The sequence below is a fragment of the Kogia breviceps genome, chromosome 2 (genome assembly GCF_026419965.1).
Source record: "Kogia breviceps isolate mKogBre1 chromosome 2, mKogBre1 haplotype 1, whole genome shotgun sequence".
Lineage (NCBI taxonomy): Eukaryota > Metazoa > Chordata > Mammalia > Artiodactyla > Physeteridae > Kogia > Kogia breviceps.
In genome coordinates, this window is record NC_081311.1 from 125311592 (window position 1) to 125332282 (window position 20691).

At 34.9% G+C, this 20691-nt stretch overlaps 1 protein-coding gene across 4 annotated transcripts in view; it reads left to right on the forward strand.

The window, feature by feature from the left end:
• The window catches only part of LOC131750502 (polypeptide N-acetylgalactosaminyltransferase 13), a 578974-nt gene that overhangs the window by 387459 nt on the left and 170824 nt on the right, over positions 1-20691 (forward strand). For all 4 annotated transcript variants that reach the window (XM_059052963.2, XM_067026047.1, XM_067026046.1 and 1 more), the window contains one exon: positions 10680-10860. In XM_059052963.2, coding sequence (XP_058908946.1) covers positions 10680-10860 — 181 coding nt within the window. The remainder of the gene's footprint in view (positions 1-10679; positions 10861-20691) is intronic.

Below are 20691 nucleotides of genomic sequence, written 5' to 3' on the forward strand. Positions count from 1 at the left end.
GTTTCTAGAGTTTTTGATGATGGCCAATCTGACCGGTGTGAGATGATATCTCATTGTAGTTTTGATTTGCATTTCTCTAATGATTAATGAGGTTGAGCATTCTTTCATGTGTTTGTTAGCAATCTGTATATCTTCTTTGGAGAAATGTCTATTTAGTTCTTCTGCCCATTTTTGGATTGGGTTGTTTGTTTTTTTTGTTATTGAGCTGCATGAGTTGCTTATAAACTTTAGAAATTAATCCTTTGTCAGTTGCTTCATTTGCAAATATTTTCTCCCATTCTGAGGGTTGTCTTTTGGTCTTGTTTATGGTATCCTTTGCTGTGCAAAAGCTTTTAAGTTTCATTAGGTCCCATTTGTTTATTTGTGTTTTTATTTCCATTTCTCTAGGAGATGGGTCAAAAAGGATCTTGCTGTGATTTATGTCGTATAGTGTTCTGCCTATGTTTTCCTCTAAGAGTTTGATAGTGTCTGGCCTTACATTTAGGTCTTTAACCCATTTTGAGTTTATTTTTGTGTGTGGTATTAGGGATTGTTCTAATTTCATACTTTTACATGTAGCTGTCCAGTTTTCCCAGCACCGCTTATTGGAGAGGCTGTCTTTTCTCCACTGTATATCCTTCCCTCCTTTATCAAAGATAAGGTGGAGCCACCTTATCTTACATCAGAATTTCAATACCGGTAGGCTATTTGATGGTCTTTATTTTTACATGTCATTTAAGCAGCAGATGGGAGATTTGCCATAACACAGTCAGGTCTATGTGTTGCTCTGTTGATCTAAAGGGGAACTGGGAAATTCTGCAATACCAGCCGTCCTGATAAGATGTGGAATAACGACAGGTAACAATTCTCCTGATGCCAGGAAACACAGTGGCCATAATGTGTGGTAATTCTGAAGGTCAGAATGCTCCAAGGCTAAGAAAGTTGTTGAGAGGCAAAAAGTAATAGTGGAATGTACATATTAAAATGTTGGCCTGTGTACATTAAAGGTATTTCCACTATTCATTTTAACTGCTGAGAATGGGTGTTTGTGTTTGAGAGGCGTGGGAGACAAGGTTAAAAGGACTCCATCTGTGACCACAACTACCTCACTATACTTGTGATGCACACTGGTTCATGCACAGACTGCCTCAGTTCCTTTTCAGAACAACTCCTCTACTTCCTCACACCCAGTATGAAAACACTTTTTTGCTCGTCTGCCCTATGTTGCTTCTCTCCCTTCCTTGTACCTCATCCCCTACACCTCAACCCCCAAGAGTCACTTGCGAAGTCTTTGGCGAAGGAAAAAGATGAACTGGCTTGGGAGACTGCCCTTAAACTCATTTCAGGATTAATTTGTTAAGTCCTTTATCAGATGAGTAGATATAAGAGGGTCCATTTTGAATTTGGGGCTTTCAGAAGGTTCAGTTCTAAGTTAAGAGGCAAAGTACTTTATGAGGAAAAGCAGTTGATAACTGGATATTTTTAGAACCAAATTAATGGGATATATGAAATGGTATAGATTCAACTCAGAATTTTCTGCATTTAATGCCATGGTGAAAATAAAATCTTCAAACAAATTAATATATGGTTATTTCTTGAAAAACTCTTGGAGAACAAAAGTGCTTTTGTAGTTGTCCTTGTTTTCATAACATTTTTGACCTTTCTAAAATAGAATTCCCAAACTTGAAGGGAGAAGACACAGTGATTGCATCATAATAAGTTTTGCAAACTCATACTTTCTCTTGTTCAGAGAATGGTATCTTTACCATGTACTTCTAATACAGCTAAAGTAAAGTAAGCTCATCTAAGGAGGAAAATGTGGATTCAAATTTTGGAGAGTTTTATCATTCCCATCTAAAAATCTGATCTCTGAAAGTGGTATTTACTCTATACAAAGAGATTAATCTGAATCCTAGAAACCCAGAAGAAAACTTAGTCTTCTTTTACATGTGAATTTTCTGAGGACTGTCAAGCTTAAGTGACTTGTTCCAAATCCTGCAATCAATTTGTGTTTATTTCAAGTCCAGAATCCAGCTTTCCAATTTCAAATCAGATGCTTGCTTCTCTTTTTCATACAAATAATAAATCTATTTTAAAAATTAAATTATCAAGTACTGGATAGATTCCTCAGACATGTTGAATCTATGATCTCTGGCAACTCAGATGAGCACTTAAAGGCCACAACAGCTTGATGTACAAGAGTCTTCATCTTGAGATGTTATGGTGATATCAGGATATGACTTGAGCTCTAGAGACCTCTTCCAGGTTGCATAAATGGCCTCAATTACACTATGAAGTGAAAACTAGGTTAAGAGACAAACCAACCAATTAAAGAAGACATTCCCCAAATCAAGCTGACTATGAAGAATAACTGGGAAGTTTCTTGTCCAGAATGAATAGAAAATGCCTACTGAGCCCCTTATCATGACTTCCATACCTCCTGTGTTTCTGCCAACTTATCAAAGATCCCAGCACCTTCAGGATCTCACTGAAGGCTCTTTTAGACTTTGTTTCAACTGTAAAAATTAAAGGATTTGTCATCAGTCTACTTGAATATGTATAAACGAAGTGGAGACTTGAAGATCTGATGGGGATTATTTGAAACAAACAATGAATGTAGAGTGAGATAGGTTGAAAACTGAGCCACAGTAACTTGTTTCATTTTTCGCTTTGCCAGAACTAAGAAAATAATAGCTTTTGTTCCCAATTCCACTTGATAATAGATATATTTTGTGTACACTCTGTAATTTTCCAGATTTCTCTATATCTATATTAAGAGATCAATCAGTTAATATGTACTGAGCACCAATATTTCAAGCATTTTTAAACTTTGCACACACTTATGTAACAGTATATTTAAGTTGTGATTTTTTTCACTATGTGTGAATTATACCAGTTACGTAAAGTGAAACATGTGATGATGAAATTCAGTTTCATAAAGTGCCTTTCAATTTCATGTGACAATGAAGTTCAGTTTCATGAAGTGAAATGTGTGATATTTTTTCTCGAGGAGATAATGTGGTCAAGGAGATAAGACTAATATATACAAATAATATATTTATGTCAATATATGCACACATAAATATACACACACACAAATATTTATCATGATGGCATACTATATAGAACTGAGAGCTAAATGGGGTAGAGTGGGATGGATGTACAGTAGTAAATGCTATGAGTCAGTGAAAATTAAGATCAATGAAAGATAGCATAGTTAAGAACTGGTTACTGAAAGAAAATGTATATGAAATGAGCTTATTAGAGAGGACAAAATAGATAAGGGAAAGCACATACACTAATTCTTAATTTTAATCCCCCAAATTATGTCAAGTTATTGAATTCCCTTCTATTTCCCTTGCCATCACTCTGGTCCCAGTTATTCTTATCTCTTTCCTAGAAGATTACAATAACCCCTTAAAAAATCTCCCCTATTTGCTTCATTCCAATTCTTTTTCACATAAAGGCTAAGTATTGTTACATGCACTGCTTTGCCTCGCTCCTCACAACAACCCCCTGAGGTGGCTTCTTCAAGTCATGTTATTACCTGAAAGCTGAACCACAGAAAGATGAGTTCACCCAGCTGGTAAGTGGCAGAGCTGGGATATGGTCTCAGGAACTAGAGCCTACACACTCGTAACCACTGTGCTTCGTGCCGTCCATGATATATTGTTGTGGTGGTTGCTATTAAAGCCATATTAAGCAGTGACTTTGTGCCAGTGACAGTACGTGTGTGAGCCGGGGGTGGGGGAGTGCAGTATAAATCAAGCAGCTACATGAGTTTGGCATAACATCTGAACAGCTAGAAACAATCGTAGCACCAGAACTGAGATTGCAAAGTTGGAGCTTGTGAAGTTTATGAACCTTAATTAAAATGTCACTGATGGTAATAAAGATGCAGACATAGAGGGTGGACTTGAGGACACAGGGAGGGGGAAGGGGAAGTTGGGACAAAGTGAGAGGTGGCATGGACATATATACACTACCAAATGTAAAATAGATAGCTAGTGGGAAGCAGCCGCATAGCACAGGGAGATCAGCTCGGTGCTCTGTGTCCACCTAGAGGGGTGGGATAGAGAGGGTGGGAGGGAGATGCAAGAGGGAGGAGATATGGGGATATATGTATATGTATAGCTGATTCACTTTGTTACACAGCAGAAACTAATACAGCACTGTAAAGCAATTACATTATATGTTAAAAAAAAATGTCACTGATGTAGGTACCAAAAAACATGAAAAGGATAGTGTATGTTAGTTAATTGTCTTCTTTCTAGGGGAAGAAAATCAAGTACATAATCAAATAAGCAATGGGCATTTTGCATTTTGATTAATAACCTTCTCTATCATCAAAAAACTCATAAAATTATCTGGGAACAAAGACAAGTAACCAGGTAGCTTCAATCCTCTGTGGATAAAAGGACAGTTTGTATGTTACACATGGTCACATTTATTTGAAAGAAGTAATATACAAATATTAATCTTTTTGAAAGTCTAGAAAATAACAATCAGATATGCTCAATGATTCAGAGTAATTCAGACATCACATGTTTATGTGGATCAGACATCATGTTTTATTCAGTTTATATTGTGTGTTTAAACATTGTAAATTAATTTCAGAGAACAAAATGTAATATTCTAATTGGGAACTAGTTGGCAATTCTTTTAAACTCCTCACCTAAGTCCCCAGACATTGATATTGCAATTTCAAAAAGAGGCAAAACTCACCAAAATGTAGCTAAATATTTTTAAGAAGCAAGAATCAGCTAATAATCTACATATGTTGCTTTTCCTGAACAGCAGGAACTAATATACAAATAACTTTTTATTTCCTCCCATATGAGGTGTCAGGCATGGTGCTTGATACATACAATCTCATTATGGTCTTAGGAAGCAGTTATTATTATCCTTGTTTTCCAATGGGAACATCAAGGTCTTGGAGAAGTAAATAATTTTCACCAGTGTACATAGATAGTAAGTGAGAGAGCCCCTAGAAAATTCTGTGTGCTTATTTCCAAGCCCAAATTCTTAATGACTGTGTCATACTCTTCCTTCCTTTTTTGCTTCTTTCCTTTCATCCATCCTTCCAAAATATTTATTAAAGATACACTAAGGGAAATCATCCTGGTAGTCATTAGGGACTCCACTCAATTTGAATTCTCTCCACTTTAATATTTAATCATATAGTTTTCTGGGAACTGTTTATTTTTTAATTATTTCACATTACCCAAATGTCTACTAAGTACATAGCAACTGTCTGGTCAATATTTGATCAATTAAATATTTTGTTTTTATATTAACTGGGTATTATCCTGACCAGATATCAGCCTAATTAATGCATAATGTTATGCTTTTCTACCTTGATCTTTTTATTTTAGTGTAAATTTGGGGGAGATGCTTTACTTTGGAAATGCAATATGTGTATTTATTCACACATTCTATGAGCACAGATGGCAATGGGAAAAGTACGCATTTTATTCCAGGAGTCAGTAGAGTATGATCCACAAGCAAAACACAGGCCAGTATCCACTGAGTTATAGAACAGTTACCTCCGCCTCTGTTATCTCTCCTAAATATACTAAAAAATCTTTCCTCCATCTGTGAGAATCAACATCAGGGGCAGGTTTTCCTTCTGTCTTGTAAATCAACAGTCATTATTGAATTATGCCTTTACATGTACACACAAAGATCTCATTGCTTAGAAGATAACCAAAAATCAGCACTTTCGTATAAGGAGTGAGACCACTGGAACTCTACTTTTAAAGGATTTCAAACTAGATTTTTTTTTTTTTTTCTTTTCTGTGTGCAAGCTTGGGCCACAGAAGCCATAGCATACAAAACCAGGGTAGGACCAAGAAGTGGCAGAGTAGAAATAAAGTGCCCTCACACAACCACAGTGCTAATCCATATTTGCAAAAAGGCAAATTGGGAACTCTGAGGACAGCTGTAAATCACTGGTTTGTTTGCAGTAAGGCTTATTGCATAGTCTGAAGTTAGTAAGCATATACACTTAAAATGGTTTTACTTTTTCTCCAATCATTGCTTCACTCTCTGAAGAATATTCCTTTCCAATCTGACATCATTTAGCACAGATTCTATAGCTTTCTGGTCACTTTCTGTTTTTAAAAATACTAGTAATGTTCAGCTTAAAGGCTTTGATTTTGTAAGCAATCACAGTTCACATTCTTTTCTCTTCCCAGGACAATGCTGATAGAAGCTCTTGGAATGGGGAAGGGCAGGGTTCTCTGGGTTGCCACTTCTACAGTGTATGGGGTCAAATAAGAGGGCTAGAGAAACAGCAGGTCTTATCCGATATATTTTATGATGTCTGCCTGTTGTTGGCTCAGTGTGGTTCCACTTGCTACCAGTGGAAGCCTATCTATATGATAGGCTTCTGTACATGGTTTCATTGTTTTCTTAAAAGTGTTCTGAACTTCACCTTTTACCGCGTCTGTTATACAAGGCCCTTTTGAGGAGGGAAATCTTAGTCTCTATCTCACACCCTGTAAGGTCCCCAGCTGCATTTTTCAGTGGTACATCTCCTTGCTTCTCTGCCATATTGCTAGTCCCACAGATCACTTTTTTCTAGTCTATATACCATGCTCTATAGAGTTTTGAAACCACTGAAGTCCAGTTGTCTCCAAAGACCACTCCCTCCCAGGGTCACTGCATCACTGTACCTATCAGTTGTGCTGGAATAAGCTGTTCAATAAACCCCAACCCACCTTCAGGATTCTCTAGACTAGAGGTGGTCCCCATTTTACTAGGGTCATGTTTTTCCCCACACTAGAGGCTTCCCCGTAGACTCACTCACCATATTCTGCTATGTTCCAATGGGAGCACCAGGGTAATCTGCTGATTTTGCTGCTCAGCAAGTGTCCAGCCAGGAGTGAAATGCCAGTCTCTCCTTCATTCATTTAGTTCCCTTATATGACTTGGGTGAAGGAAGAAAGGAACTCCTTAGTCATACCTAATCCATAGATGAGAAGGGAAAGCTCTACCACTAACACTGTGCTCCTCACAATAAGGAAAAGGTTTTCAATTCCCCCTCAAGTATAACATATCATATGCTATTTCTTCTGAATTCAGGGCACCTTGCTGAATGGTGTGGTCGCTGTACAAACACCTGAGTACTTTACTAAATCATGTTTTTAAGAGAGAAATAGTATCAGTTGGACTAAATGGTTACTTTGAAAACACATTAAAAATTAAGAATGTGTTATTTAGCAACCTTGTTTGCCATAAACCATCAACCATTTCTGATGTTTATTTGTTGTGTTGTGACCTCCAAAGACCTTCCTCAGTGCCCAAGACATGTGGAACAGCAGTTGCATATCATTTTACTAGACTACTCTGCCTAGTTTGGTACTAAAAATATTTCCTTAAAAAATGTAATTTAAAATCCCTCCAAAAATATGTCTGTTTAAATCTCATCATTCTGCCAGGGTTGCTTTTTTAATGTTAGTCTCGGTAGTTAAATTTGAGTTTCCATTCTTCCATTCAACCAACATACAGTGACACCTACCGTGTAACAAGCACTGGGCTGGGCTCTGGGGGTGCAACCATGAGTAAACCTCTCCACTGCCCTTCTAGAGTCTACATTCTAGTTGGGGGAAAATGTGCATAGCCAAACAATTAGAGAAATAAATTGCAGATTGTGATAAGCAATGAAGGGAAACAAATAGGGCACTATTAGAGAAAATAACTTGGGTGGGGCACTTTAAATATGGCAATTAGGGAAAATCTGATGAGGTGATATGTTAGCTGAGATGAGAAGTATGGGAAAGAGGCAGTCCAGTGAAGGGCTGACAGAATTGTTTTCCAGGTATAAGGAAAGCATGTGTTGAGGCTTTGGTGTGTGAAAAAAATATGTGATTTGTTATTCTAGGAAATGGCAAAGGTCCAATATCACCAGTTTATTGACAGAAGGGGAGAGTCATGTAGTTCTTAGAGGCCCTGATAAAGGATTTTATTTATATTCACAGTGCAGTGAAAAACCATTGAAGGATTTGAAGCAGGGAAGTAAAATGACATGATTAAGAATTTTAAAGACCATTCTGATTTCTCAGCAGAAAACAAATTATAGAAGAGCAACAGTGAAAGTAGTAAAACAATTAAGGGCCTATTACAACTGACAGACAAGAGATGTTGATGATTAGGACAAGGATGGTGGCAGTAGAGACAAGAGAGATAGATATACTGAGAATTGTTTTATAGATAGCACCACCAGGATTTGTTAATGAATGGAATATAAGTGATGAAAGAAAAGAAGAAATCAGCAATGACTTCTAGGGATTTTCTTGCGGGGGAGAAGGGAGTTCTGTTGTCATTTTTGTTTTGTTTTGTTTTTGGATTGACTGCCTGGGTGAATAGTGGCTCCATTTATTGATGGTTTAAAAAAAAAGTGAAAGAAAATAAGATCTGGCTGACAAGGTGGAGATAAATTAACAATTCCTCTTCAGACACATTTACTTGAATGCCTCTGAGTCTTGCAAGAGGAGGTATCAAGTAGGTGTTAGGATACACAAGTCTGGATCCCAGAGGAAAGATCTGGGCTGAGATGTTACTGTGGGGGTTTTGTGTATTCAGATCATGCATAAAATAATAACAAATAAGACCACCTAGAGAATGAATAAAGAAGGAATAATGCCAACATTTAAATAAAAATTTAGAATGAAAATATATAAATAGTGAAGTAGTAGGATGGAAAGCAAGAGGATCCAAGAAAGGAGTCTGCTAGATTCATCAAAGGAAAAATTTGTGATTTTCATCATGGCAATATTGTGGGACTGCAGAAAAAAACAGCATTTCACAATTAGTAGAAACACGGATGAAAATTGAGGAAGGGATATAACGTATATCAGTAAAAAAATTTATATTAATTATAGTGAGGGGAAACAGAAAAAAGAGATATGTTGGATGGGAATATAGATCAAAGGATGAACTTTTTGTTGTGTTTTATAATTTTAAAAATTTGTTTATCTCTATTTTAAATCTGTTTGAAAGGTAGGAGGTTTAGGAGGTATTATGCAAAGATAGGCATAATCTAATTATGAGGGAAATGATTGATGTTTCAGGAGAAACTCAAGGGGAGGACCAAATCAATGAAGTCGTTAAGACAGACTTAAGTAATATGCTCTAGACTGACATACAAGTATTGATTTGTCTTTGGTAGGAGAAGGATCAACTTCCTCCATTTTAATAGAAAGGAGGAATGTATAGAGTTGTGTAATTACAAGACAGTTTATAGACTTTATGCTAGAAAGATGAGAAAGTTACCAATCAATTAAGTAATTTGATTATTTAAGAATGAGCTACCCATCTTTCTAGGGAAATGGTGAATTCCGTTCCTCTTTTATATTGTCCATCATTTCAGTGTTGGGTTGAAACATCTTTTCTATTAGCATCACACTGTTTAAACAATTAGAAAATGAGATAGAATAGATTGTACGTGTAATGCACAAACATTGTTGATGAGTATAACTTATTTATCATCTTTCATCTTCTAGAAAAGATGTCTCTTACTGCTACCCAAGACCAATAGCAGCCCTCTTCTCAAATGAATATTACTTGAGGGATCAATAGGAGAAAACCTTTTCTTCCAAAATAAGCAGCTCTTCTTAAAATAAGAATAATGTTATTTATGATATAAAGCCAAGTCCTTCCAATTTCAGATGGCAATAATTATGACTTTCATTTATTGGGATGAATAAATGTAGTATATGTATATTATATATATATTTTATATATTTATATGTATAATATATGTATATAACATACACATACATGCTATTATTGTAACCTATGGCTATATAATATAATTTTATAGAGATAAATGTTTTATGGAGACTTAATACCTATCCTCAACTGAACAGTAAATCTAGGATATCAAGAAATATATAGCATTTGTCTTTCAAGGGTTCATAATTTTAAGGGAGCAATAGTGAATTAAGTAAACAGTTTAAAATATTGAGTTGGCCAAAAAGTTCATTCGGGTTTCTCCATACAATGTTACAGAAGAGCCCAAATGAACATTTTGGCCAACCCAATACATTGTAATATGTTCTTACTACAACTGTGTTTAAAGTACAAAAGTCACACAATACTAAATCTCCCCACAGAGCTTCCTAGAAGAAATGTTCTTGGAAGTGGGCTTTAAAGGATGCATAGAAGTTGAACAGATATAAAGGATACTCAGCAGGCTTTAATAAGAATAATAGCATATTCAAAAGGCTAAGATACATGAGATATGGAGAGGTGAAAATGAATGGTTACTTGAAGTTGCAGGTGGATGGGGTATAACAGATTGATTTTCTCCAAATCAGATTTAGTTATTGACAATGGCATCCAACATGTACAAATTCATTTATTTATAGAAAATTTTGGATACCAAATATCTATTAAATAGAAATTAGGTTAACTATTAGAAACTGAAAATTAGGTAGTCTAATAAAGGCACATAAAAATAATTACATCTTCCACAGTTCCAAAACTACAATATTTAAATATATCAAACTCTTCCAAATTAGAATCCTTTACCAAACCCAAGTATACCCATTCTAAATTTTGTGTTCATCTGATGTTTGTTTGAACCATGTAAGATCTGAAGATTTGGTCTTAACTGAGTTAGCCTCAGTTGCTTCTCAGACTATATTACTGCATTATGTGCAATGATTGCTATACAACAATTGCTCTTTTTCCAGATTTGGCAATGTGGAGGCTCATTGGAGATTGTGACTTGCTCCCATGTGGGTCACGTTTTTCGGAAGGCAACTCCATACACTTTCCCTGGTGGCACTGGTCATGTCATCAACAAGAACAACAGGAGACTGGCAGAAGTTTGGATGGATGAATTTAAAGATTTCTTTTATATCATATCCCCAGGTAAGCAATTCTGACATTTTCTTCCTCTGCAGGGGAAAATAAAATTTTAAACATGCTGAGTATGTGTTGCATTATTGCTCCTCTTCTACTAGTTTAAATAAGGTATTGTTTACCACCATAATATTGTAGAAAATTGTGTTTGAGAAGTTGTCCTATGAAGTCAATTTTGACCTAAAATGAGAAAGACTATACTTATCTCAAATGCCTAAATATTCTTTTTTTTTTTGTTTCTTTCTGGGCACAAGTATTATGCTAAAAAAAATGAAGCAATATAAGGCGATACAAATTTAACTGACATGTACCAGCTCAATTTAAGAAAAAAAAAATTAAAGGAAGTCTTTATGTTACACACATAAGGCTGACTGAGTTGGTAAGGAATTTTTTTAATGTTTATAAAGAGATGTTTTCTACTGCCTTATTTTCTTAAATATCTGAGTAGGGAAAGATGCAATGATTTCCTACAGAAACAAGATGGAAAACTAGGCAGATATAAAAATTTTTATTTTTAAAGAATATTAAATGACAGTAAATTACTCATCGATAAATATGTGATAAAGCATAATATGGGACAATAAAATATCCTACTTTAGTTACAGAGAAGGTTAGATATGGAAATAGAAGTAAATTTAGGCTATCATTGGGTAGTGAGATTATGAATAATTTCATTATTTTCCTTATACTTTTCTATATTTTATAAATTTTATTTATAAAACAATTATTTTTCAAAATTCATTAAAAACAAATATGAAAAGAAAATAAATAATTTAAAAATTAAAAGAAAATTTTAAATGTCATTAAAAAAAAGAAAATAAATAAATCATTGTGAGAAAATCCCATTACTGGATGGCATCTTTATGAGTTATTGCATTCTTTAAAATTTTCTAGGATTTTTCCAACAGCCATATTATTTTTAAAGACCTCTGAGATATTACATTTTTTAAGGAAAAAAAGAAACATATGAGAAGATACAAATAAAAGGAAGACACAGGTTTGTTTTCAAGATCTCAAAGCCCAAAGAAACCAAAGCATAAATTAATATAACAGGAATTCAGCTGTATTTATAAAATAATTTGTAGTGTTCTATTTTTGATAGTTTATGATAGGCCTTACAGTCATCAATGCCATTATTATGTAACCTGTAAGAACAACAACAAAAATCCATGCCCACATCTTCTTTTCTACGTTATCATCTATCACAGGTTTAGAAAAGTCAGTGTGGGTTCTAATTGACATGCTCTGGTTCTGAAAGTATATATAATGCTGTGAACATCCTTCTTTTATAGATGAAAAAGGGAATTAGCAGTATGAACTTTATTATTAAGATCCAACATTACTCCAGAGAAAAGAAAAATTGGGGCAATGCATGTGTAAATGTGTGATTAGGAGATAGATTTTTTTTCACACATTTTTAACCCTCCTCTATGTCAAGAAGCTATTGCCAGGAACGCTATTTCGCATATAGATGTATTCCTCTTTACAATAGAAACCCAGTCCAGATGTTATATAACCTTTTCATTTTCTTTTGATGATACTTTTTGAATTCAAATCATTACTTGTAGAAATATATAAGCTCAAATATGAAGAAAGAATTAATGGAAGAAAGAAATGTGTTATGTGTGATTCTATACAGTGTACATTTGGGAATGTAATTGAGAATAATTGTAACCATATGTATTCTATTCACTCATGATGAATATTATTTGTAAAAAGTCAGGTGTTAGTCTTTTGTATAATTTCCCATTGAGTGAAAAAGGTAGATAAGTGGTAGAACCATTTCTCAAAATGTAATGAAATGACAAGCTTTAGCATTTAAAGGATGAAAAAGAATGCCTGCTATCTGGAACTAATGACTTGCTGCTCAAGAGGGACTGTTTGTATATTCTGGAAAATGTAGTTTTTACATTACAATAAATATCATTTGGAAGGTTATTATTCTTATAAAATGGGCTCATTTAAGCCCAGAAATTACTTTGGAAAGCAGTAAAAGGACATTTGGGGAATATGCTGAAAGTATCTGGGAATTTCCTTAGGGGCATTTATGCTTCTGGATGTCTCAGAGACAGCATCGCTGAGTGTGGAACCTGCCTGCTGTGTGTGGGCAAAGAAGGAAAACCAAAAATGTGAAACAATAAATTGCTTCTCGGTGGAAAAGGAAGAAGGGAAGTAAACTGGAAACTAGAGTTGGATGCCTATAAACAATGCTAGCCCTAGGCAGGTTTCAAATCATCCAAAAATCAGATAAAGTAGGTTGTATTGGGGAAGTCAGGAATTTGTCATTTGTATGATGGCAAGCCTTTGTTGAGTGGATAACTATTTTTGTCATTACTGGCAGTTTCTGTTACTCTTAAAATCAAAATCATGGATTTCTTCACTGTCATCTAAAATTGTTGGGTTTCTGTTTTTCATCTAAGTTTGTAAGAAGAGAAGTTGGTATGGGGGAGATTGGAGGGACACATGCTTGCACATTTATGCTTAGAATTATATATTTTTCTATAGTATGCATAAACACACATGCAAACACACACATGTTTATGAAAAACTCTAAAACAGTTTATACTGAGTTTTTTTTTAAGTCTCCAGAACCTCCATAATAATCTGGCTAAGGAAAATGTTACAGTTCTTTCTAGAAGCACCTCCATGTATCTGTTCATTTGCCCAAGATGTTTTATAAGGAGACTCCCATTTTTTTATACCAGGGCTTCTAGTACCACATCTTATTCTCCACTTATGCAGTTGTTCAAAATGTGATCTTTAAGTACTGAGTCTTTATGATTGAAGTTTGACAACAATTTTGCTTCCTTCCAATATGCTCCTACCTACTTTATTTTTTGGTTTCAGGGATGCTTCAGTTCTGTCTTGAACTAACTGGGTATTCTTTCTCTCTCAAAGGTGTATTTCCTGCAGTTTCGATACCATGGCCAATCCGTCATTGCTATGTACTATATTGTTTTATTTTTATTACCTATATCTATTGCCAAAGTAGTTCAGAGACTTGTATTTACCATGCTTAGCAACTTTCCTGTCACTTTGCAGTCCTTGAAAGAAAATATATGTTGAATAATTAGAAGAATAAGTGAATGACTAAATGAATGAGTGAATTTTTGAAGGGAGCCACTTTTCTACTGAATTCTCCATGGATATCTCCTCTATACCAGGGTATCTCTTCATAAGAATTGCAGCAAATCAGAACCCTTTGTCCCACTTCTCTAATCCAACCTGAGAAAAGGACCCACTGATAAAAGAGAGGTGAAAGGTATTCTTCATATGCCTGCACTGTCATTCCTCTGAGTCTGCCATCAGAAAAGAAGGTTCCATTGGCTCACCCGTGTGCTTAGGGTTCTATGATTCCACCATAATCACTGGCACACATAGTCATATAATCTTACCTTCCAGGACTAATATAAAAGTCTAATAGGCACAATTTAGAAGGACAATGACGTTTTCTAATAGAGCAGCATAATACAAGAGCTCATGAACTTAAAATAAGATACTTTTGCACATGTTGATTTGTATTTTTCTCATAACCCCCATTAATTTAAAGTTTAAAGGAGTCATATAAATAGCTACATGTCTGAATTACTTTTATCTGATTTTTTTCAAAATATTTATTATATGTCCTAATTGTCTTGCCCTATGCCCATTAGACATTGGCAATATTGATAGAGTTGCAGTATCTAATTATGTCTCCTAAATGGGTATATGAATGAACAGCAGAAGTACTTTGAAATAGTGTTGAAGAATGCATTTTCAACATTTGTTTAGTTTGCTGTTCGGCTGTATTTTTAAGGATGCAAATACTATAGCATCACGATTTTTAACGCCCTGTATGCTCTTAAAAGCCTGAGGCAGTTTTTACGAGTAATTGGGCTGTTTCAGCTTGAGCCAACCTGATTTTCCTAGCAAGTCCTTTGAAATGATGTGATGTAAGCAGAAACCACTCTGCACAGAACACCCCATTATAAATGGCAACGTTTTTTTTTCCTATTGGTCACAGGTAAAAAACTTAAGAATTTTAAAAATAGAGTGTAGTCACAGCACTAACCATATATTTGAAATGCTGGCTGTTCTATAAATATTGATTTTCTTTCTTTGGGGAGGTAGATTTCTAACAGTGTATCAAATGACATGGTGATTAGATGCAGCTGTCCTTACATAACCTCTGGTTGTTCTTTTTCTTTCTCTTAATGGACAGCTGTGCTCTTGTTTTGAGCACAAATTGAAGATAAAATGGTAAAGACTCCCAAACATACTTTTAAAGGTATTTATATGTAACTGGGAAAACAGCTTATTTTCCTTGACATTATTGTAGTATTTTGATCTGTATTCCAAGTAAGCATTTAAAGAAGGCTCCTTGAACTTATTCTGAAGGTTAACTCTCAATTGCTAACCTTTCAAAAATGCTTTTAAAAACTCAGCTCATCAAAGGTAGTCTTTGTTAATAGCATCTTCCGATCATTATTAAAGTTTAAGGACTTTATTCATTTCTATATCTTGAAATTTGTATCTACAAACTATAAATGTTTTTCAACACGCTGATTTTTTTAAAGATACAATATTTAATAACCAGCCCTTTGCGTTTAGGGCCTAATTTCTTTTATGAGTCATAAAAATGTGGTTCCAGGCTGATTTCATAAGCACAGGTTTTGATGTTTCCAGCAAAATGTGCAGCATGTAGATATATTTTTTTTAATAATCTAGGGATATCAGTTTTTGGTTGGGTTAACATGAATTCATTTGAAAAGAGTGTGGCACTTCTGAAAGTAAAGTATGTTTGTACCTATGAATTTTGGATTTTTATTACTTAATAAGTACTTTTTTAGCAGTATCAACCATGGTATTGCTGAGCGAATATGATATTATGAGGAGGAAATTCTAAATCATTTTGATATGCTGTATTGTAATAACACAATTCATATACCTGTGTGATTCCCTTGGAAAGCTAAATGTTGAAGTTAATGATGACACCTACACTCAATATTGTTTTAGTGGACAGACAACTGCTTTTCCTTGCTGTAGTCGATCACTGGTGAATTTTTTTTTTTTAATAGTAATTTATTTATGAATGAAGAAGTTAAGATCTACAGTAATTCCCCTACATAGAAACAAGTTCTGTTCTGAGAGCATGTTCATAAGTCTAATTTGTTCTTTTTTTTTCACACACACACACACTGTATTTTACTTTTACAAGAGATAAATAAACTGACACCAAGCATTGTAAATGGATGACCACAACAAAAGCAACAATGATTGCAATTACCAAACACGAAACACACTCATACTATGTCATAATATTGACATTCAGTCCAGTAAATCTCCACTGTAACAGCTCCTTTACTTTGCAGTGAAAATTGATTTATATATTTTTTGCCTCTGAGTCCTTGTTGGATTTTTTTTTTTTTTTTTTTTTTTTTTTTTGGTGGTACGCGGGCCTCTCACTGTTGTGGCCTCTCCCGTTGCTGAGCACAGGCTCCGGACGCACAGCCTCAGCGGCGATGGCTCAAGTGCCCAGCCGCTCTGCGGCATGTGGGATCCTCCCGGACTGGGGCACGAACCCGTGTCCCCTGCATTGGCAGGCGGACTCTCAACCACTGCGCCAACAGTAAAGCCCCCCATTTTTAAAAAATTCAAACAGAAAGTCACAAAAATTATAATCATCCTCATCAGTTCACTCAGTCTCATGTAATTAATTTTTTTCATCTTGATTTTTTTCATCATGAGGAACATTTTTGCAAAAGCATCAGAGTACACCCAGAACGGCCTGTAAATGACAAAAGACTTAAAAATGACCATGGTTAAAGATTTGATGGAAGTTCATAATAATGCAATTGACAAGGAAATTTAGTTATTTCTGAGATACACATTTTAAAGTAATAACTAGAATTATGACTTATAACATTATACCAGAACATATAAGATTTTTAGAAATTACATATAATGTCTGAAACATTTATATTAACATATTTCCATACAAATAACCCAAGGAAAGTTTAGTATTATTTGTTTTTGTTTGTTTGTTTGTTTATACTGCAGGTTCTTATTACTCATCAATTTTATACACATCAGTGTATACATGTCAATCCCAGTCGCCCAATTTAGCACACCGCCATCCCCACCCCACCATGGTTTCCCCCCCTTGGTGTCCATATGTTTGTTCTCTACATCTGTTTTTCGACTTCTGCCCTGCAAACCAGTTCATCTGTACCATTTTTCTAGGTTCCATATACATGCGTTAATATACGGTATTGGTTTTTCTCTTTCTGACTTACTTCACTCTGTATGACAGTCTCTAGGTCCATCCATGTCTCAACAAATGACCCAATTTCGTTCCTTTTTATGGTTGAGTAATATTCCATTGTATATATGTACCACAACTTCTTTATTCATTCATCTGTCAATGGGCATTTAGGTTGCTTCCATGACCTGGCTATTGTAAACAGTGCTGCAATGAACATTGGGGTGCATGTGTCTTTTTGAATTATGGTTTACTCAGGGTATATACCCAGTAGTGGGATTGCTGTATCATATGGTAATTCTATTTTTAGTTTTTTAAGGAACCTCCATACTGTTCTCCGTAGTGGCTATATCAATTTACATTCCCACCAGCAGTGCAAGAGTGTTCCCTTTTCTCCACACCCTCTCCAGCATTTGTTGTTTGTAGATTTTCTGATGATGCCCACTCTAACTGGTGTGAGGTGATACCTCATTGTAGTTTTGATTTGCATTTCTCTAATAATTAGTGATGTTGAGCAGCTTTTCATGTGCTTCTTGGCCATCTGTATATATTCTTTGGAGAAATGTCTATTTATGTTTTTTGCCCATTTTTGGATTGGGTTGTTTGTTTCTTTAATATTGAGCTGCATGAGCTGTTTATATATTTTGGAGATTAATCTTTTGTCCGTTGATTCATTTGCAAATATTTTCTCCCATTCTGAGGGTTGTCTTTTTGTATTGTTTGTAGTTTCCTTTGCCTTGCAAAAGCTTTTAAGTTTCATTAGGTCCCATTTGCTTATTTTTGTTTTTATTTCCATTACTCTAGGAGGTGGATCGAAAAGATCTTGCTGTGATTTATGTCAAAGAGTGTTCTTCCTATGTTTTCCTTTAAAAGTTTCATAGTGTCCGGTCTTACATTTAGGTCTCTAGTGCATTTTGAGTTTATTTTTGTGTATGGTGTTAGGGAGTGTTATAATTTCATTCTTTTACCTGTAGCTGTCCAGTTTTCCCAGCACCACTTATTGAAGAGGCTGTCTTTTCTCCATTGTATATCTTTGCCTCCTTTCTCATAGATTAGTTGATCATAGCTGCATGGATTTATCTCTGGGCTTTCTATCTTGTTCCATTGATACATGTTTCTATTTTTGTGCCAGTACCATATTGTCTTGATTATTGTAGTTTTGTAGTATAGACTGAAGTCAGGGAGTCTGATTCCTCCAGCTCTGTTTTTTTCCCTCAAGACTGCTTTGGCTATTCAGGGTCTTTTCCATACAAATTTTAACATAATTTGTTCTAGTTCCATAAAAAATGCTATTGGTAATTTATAGGGATTGCATTGAAAATGTAGATTACTTTGTGGAGTATAGTCATTTTCACAATATTGATTCTTCCAATCCAAGAACATGGTATGTCTCTCCATCTGTTGGTATCATCTTTAATTTCTTTCATCAGTGTCTTATAGTTTTTTGCATACAGGTCTTTTGTCTCCTTAGGTAGGTTTATTCCTAGGTATTTTACTCTTTTTGTTGCAGTGGTAAATGGGAGTGTTTTCATAATTTCTCTTTCAGGTTTTTCATCATTAGTGTGTAGGAATGCAAGAGATTTCTGTGCATTAATTTTGTATCCTGCAACTTTACCAAATTCATTGATTAGCTCTAGCAGTTTTCTGGTGGCATTTTTAGGATTCTCTATGTATAGTATCATGTCATCTGCAAGCAATGACAGTTTTACTTCTTCTTTTCCAATTTGTATTCCTTTTATTTCTTTTACTTCTCTGATTGCTGTGGCTAGGACTTCCACAACTATGTTGAATAGTAGTGGTGAGAGTGGACATCCTTTTCTTGTTTCTGATCTTAGAGGAAATGCTTTCAGTTTTTCACCATTGAGAATGATGTTTTCTGTGGGTTTGTCATATATGGCCTTTATTATGTTGAGGTAGGTCCCCTCTATGCCCACTTTCTGGAGAGTTTTTACCATAAATGGGTGTTGAATTTTGTCAAAAGCTTTTTCTGCATCAATTGAGAGGATCATGTGGTTTTTATTCTTCAATTTGTTAATATGGTGTATCACATTGATTGATTTGCATATATTGAAGAATCCTTGCATCCCTGGGATAAATCCCACTTGATCATGGTGTATGATCCTTTTAATGTGTTGTTGGATTCTGTTTGCTAGTATTTTGTTGAGGATTTTTACATCTATATTCATTAGTGACACTGGTCTGTAATTTTCTTTTTTTGTAGTATCTTTGTCTGATTTTGGTATCAGGGTGATGGTGGCCTCATAGAATGAGATTGGGAGTGTTCCTTCATCTGCAATTTTTGGAAGAGTTTGAGAAGGATGCATGTTAGCTCTTCTCTAAATGTTTGATAGAATTCACCTGTGAAGCCATCTGGTCCTGGACTTGTGTTTGTTGGAAATTTTTTAATCACAGTTTCAATTTCATTACTTGTGATTGGTCTGTTCTTATTTTCTGTTTCTTCCTGGTTCAGTCTTGGAAGGTTATACCTTTCTAAGAATTTGTCCATTTCTTCCATGTTGTCCATTTTATTGGCATAGAGTTGCTTGTAGTAGTGTTTTAGGATGCTTTGTATTTCTGCGATGTCTTTTGTAACTTCTCCTTTTTCATTTCTAATTTTATTGATTTGAGTCCTCTCCCTCTTTTTCTTGATGAGTCTGGCTAATGGTTTATCAATTTTGTTTATCTTCTCAAAGAACCAACCTTTAGTTTTATTGATCTTTGCTATTGTTTTCTTGGTTTCTATTTCCTGTATTTCTGCTCTGATCTTTATGATTTCTTTCCTTCTGGTAACTTTGGGTTTTGTTTGTTCTTCTTTCTCTAGTTCGTTTAGGTGTAAGTTTAGATTGTTTACTTGAGATTTTTATTGTTTCTTGAGGTAGGCTTGTATAGCTATAAACTTCCCTCTTAGAACTGCTTTTGCTGCATCCCACAGGTTTTGGATCGTCGTGTTTCCATTGTCATTTCTCTCTAGATATTTTTTGATTTCCTCTTTGATTTCTTCAATGTTCTCTTGGATATTTAGTAACGTATTGTTTAACCTCCATGTGTTTGTGTTTTTTACGTTTTTTTCCCTGTAATTGATTTCTAATCTCATAGTGTTGTGGTCAGAAATGATGCTTGATATGATTTCAGTTTTCTTAAATTTACTGAGGCTTGATTTGTGACCCAAGATATGATCTATCCTGGAGAATGTTCCATGCGCATTTGAGAAGAAAGTGTAATCTGCTGTTTTTGGATGGAATGTCCTATAAATATCAACTAAATCTGTCTGGTCTATTGTGTCATTTAAACCTTCTGTTTCCTTATTTATTTTCATTTTGGATGATCTGTCCATTGGTGTAAATGAGGTGTTAATGTCCCCCTCTATTATTGTGTTACTGTCGATTTCCTCTTTTGTAGCTGTTAGCTGCCTTATGTATTGAGGTGCTCATATGTTGGGTGCCTATATATTTATAATTGCTATATCTTCTTATTGGATTGATACCTTGATCATTATGTAGTGTCCTTCCTTGTCTCTTGTAACATTCTTTATTTTAAAATCTACTTTATCTGATATGAGTATTGCTACTCCAGCTTTCTTTTGATTTCCATTTGCATGG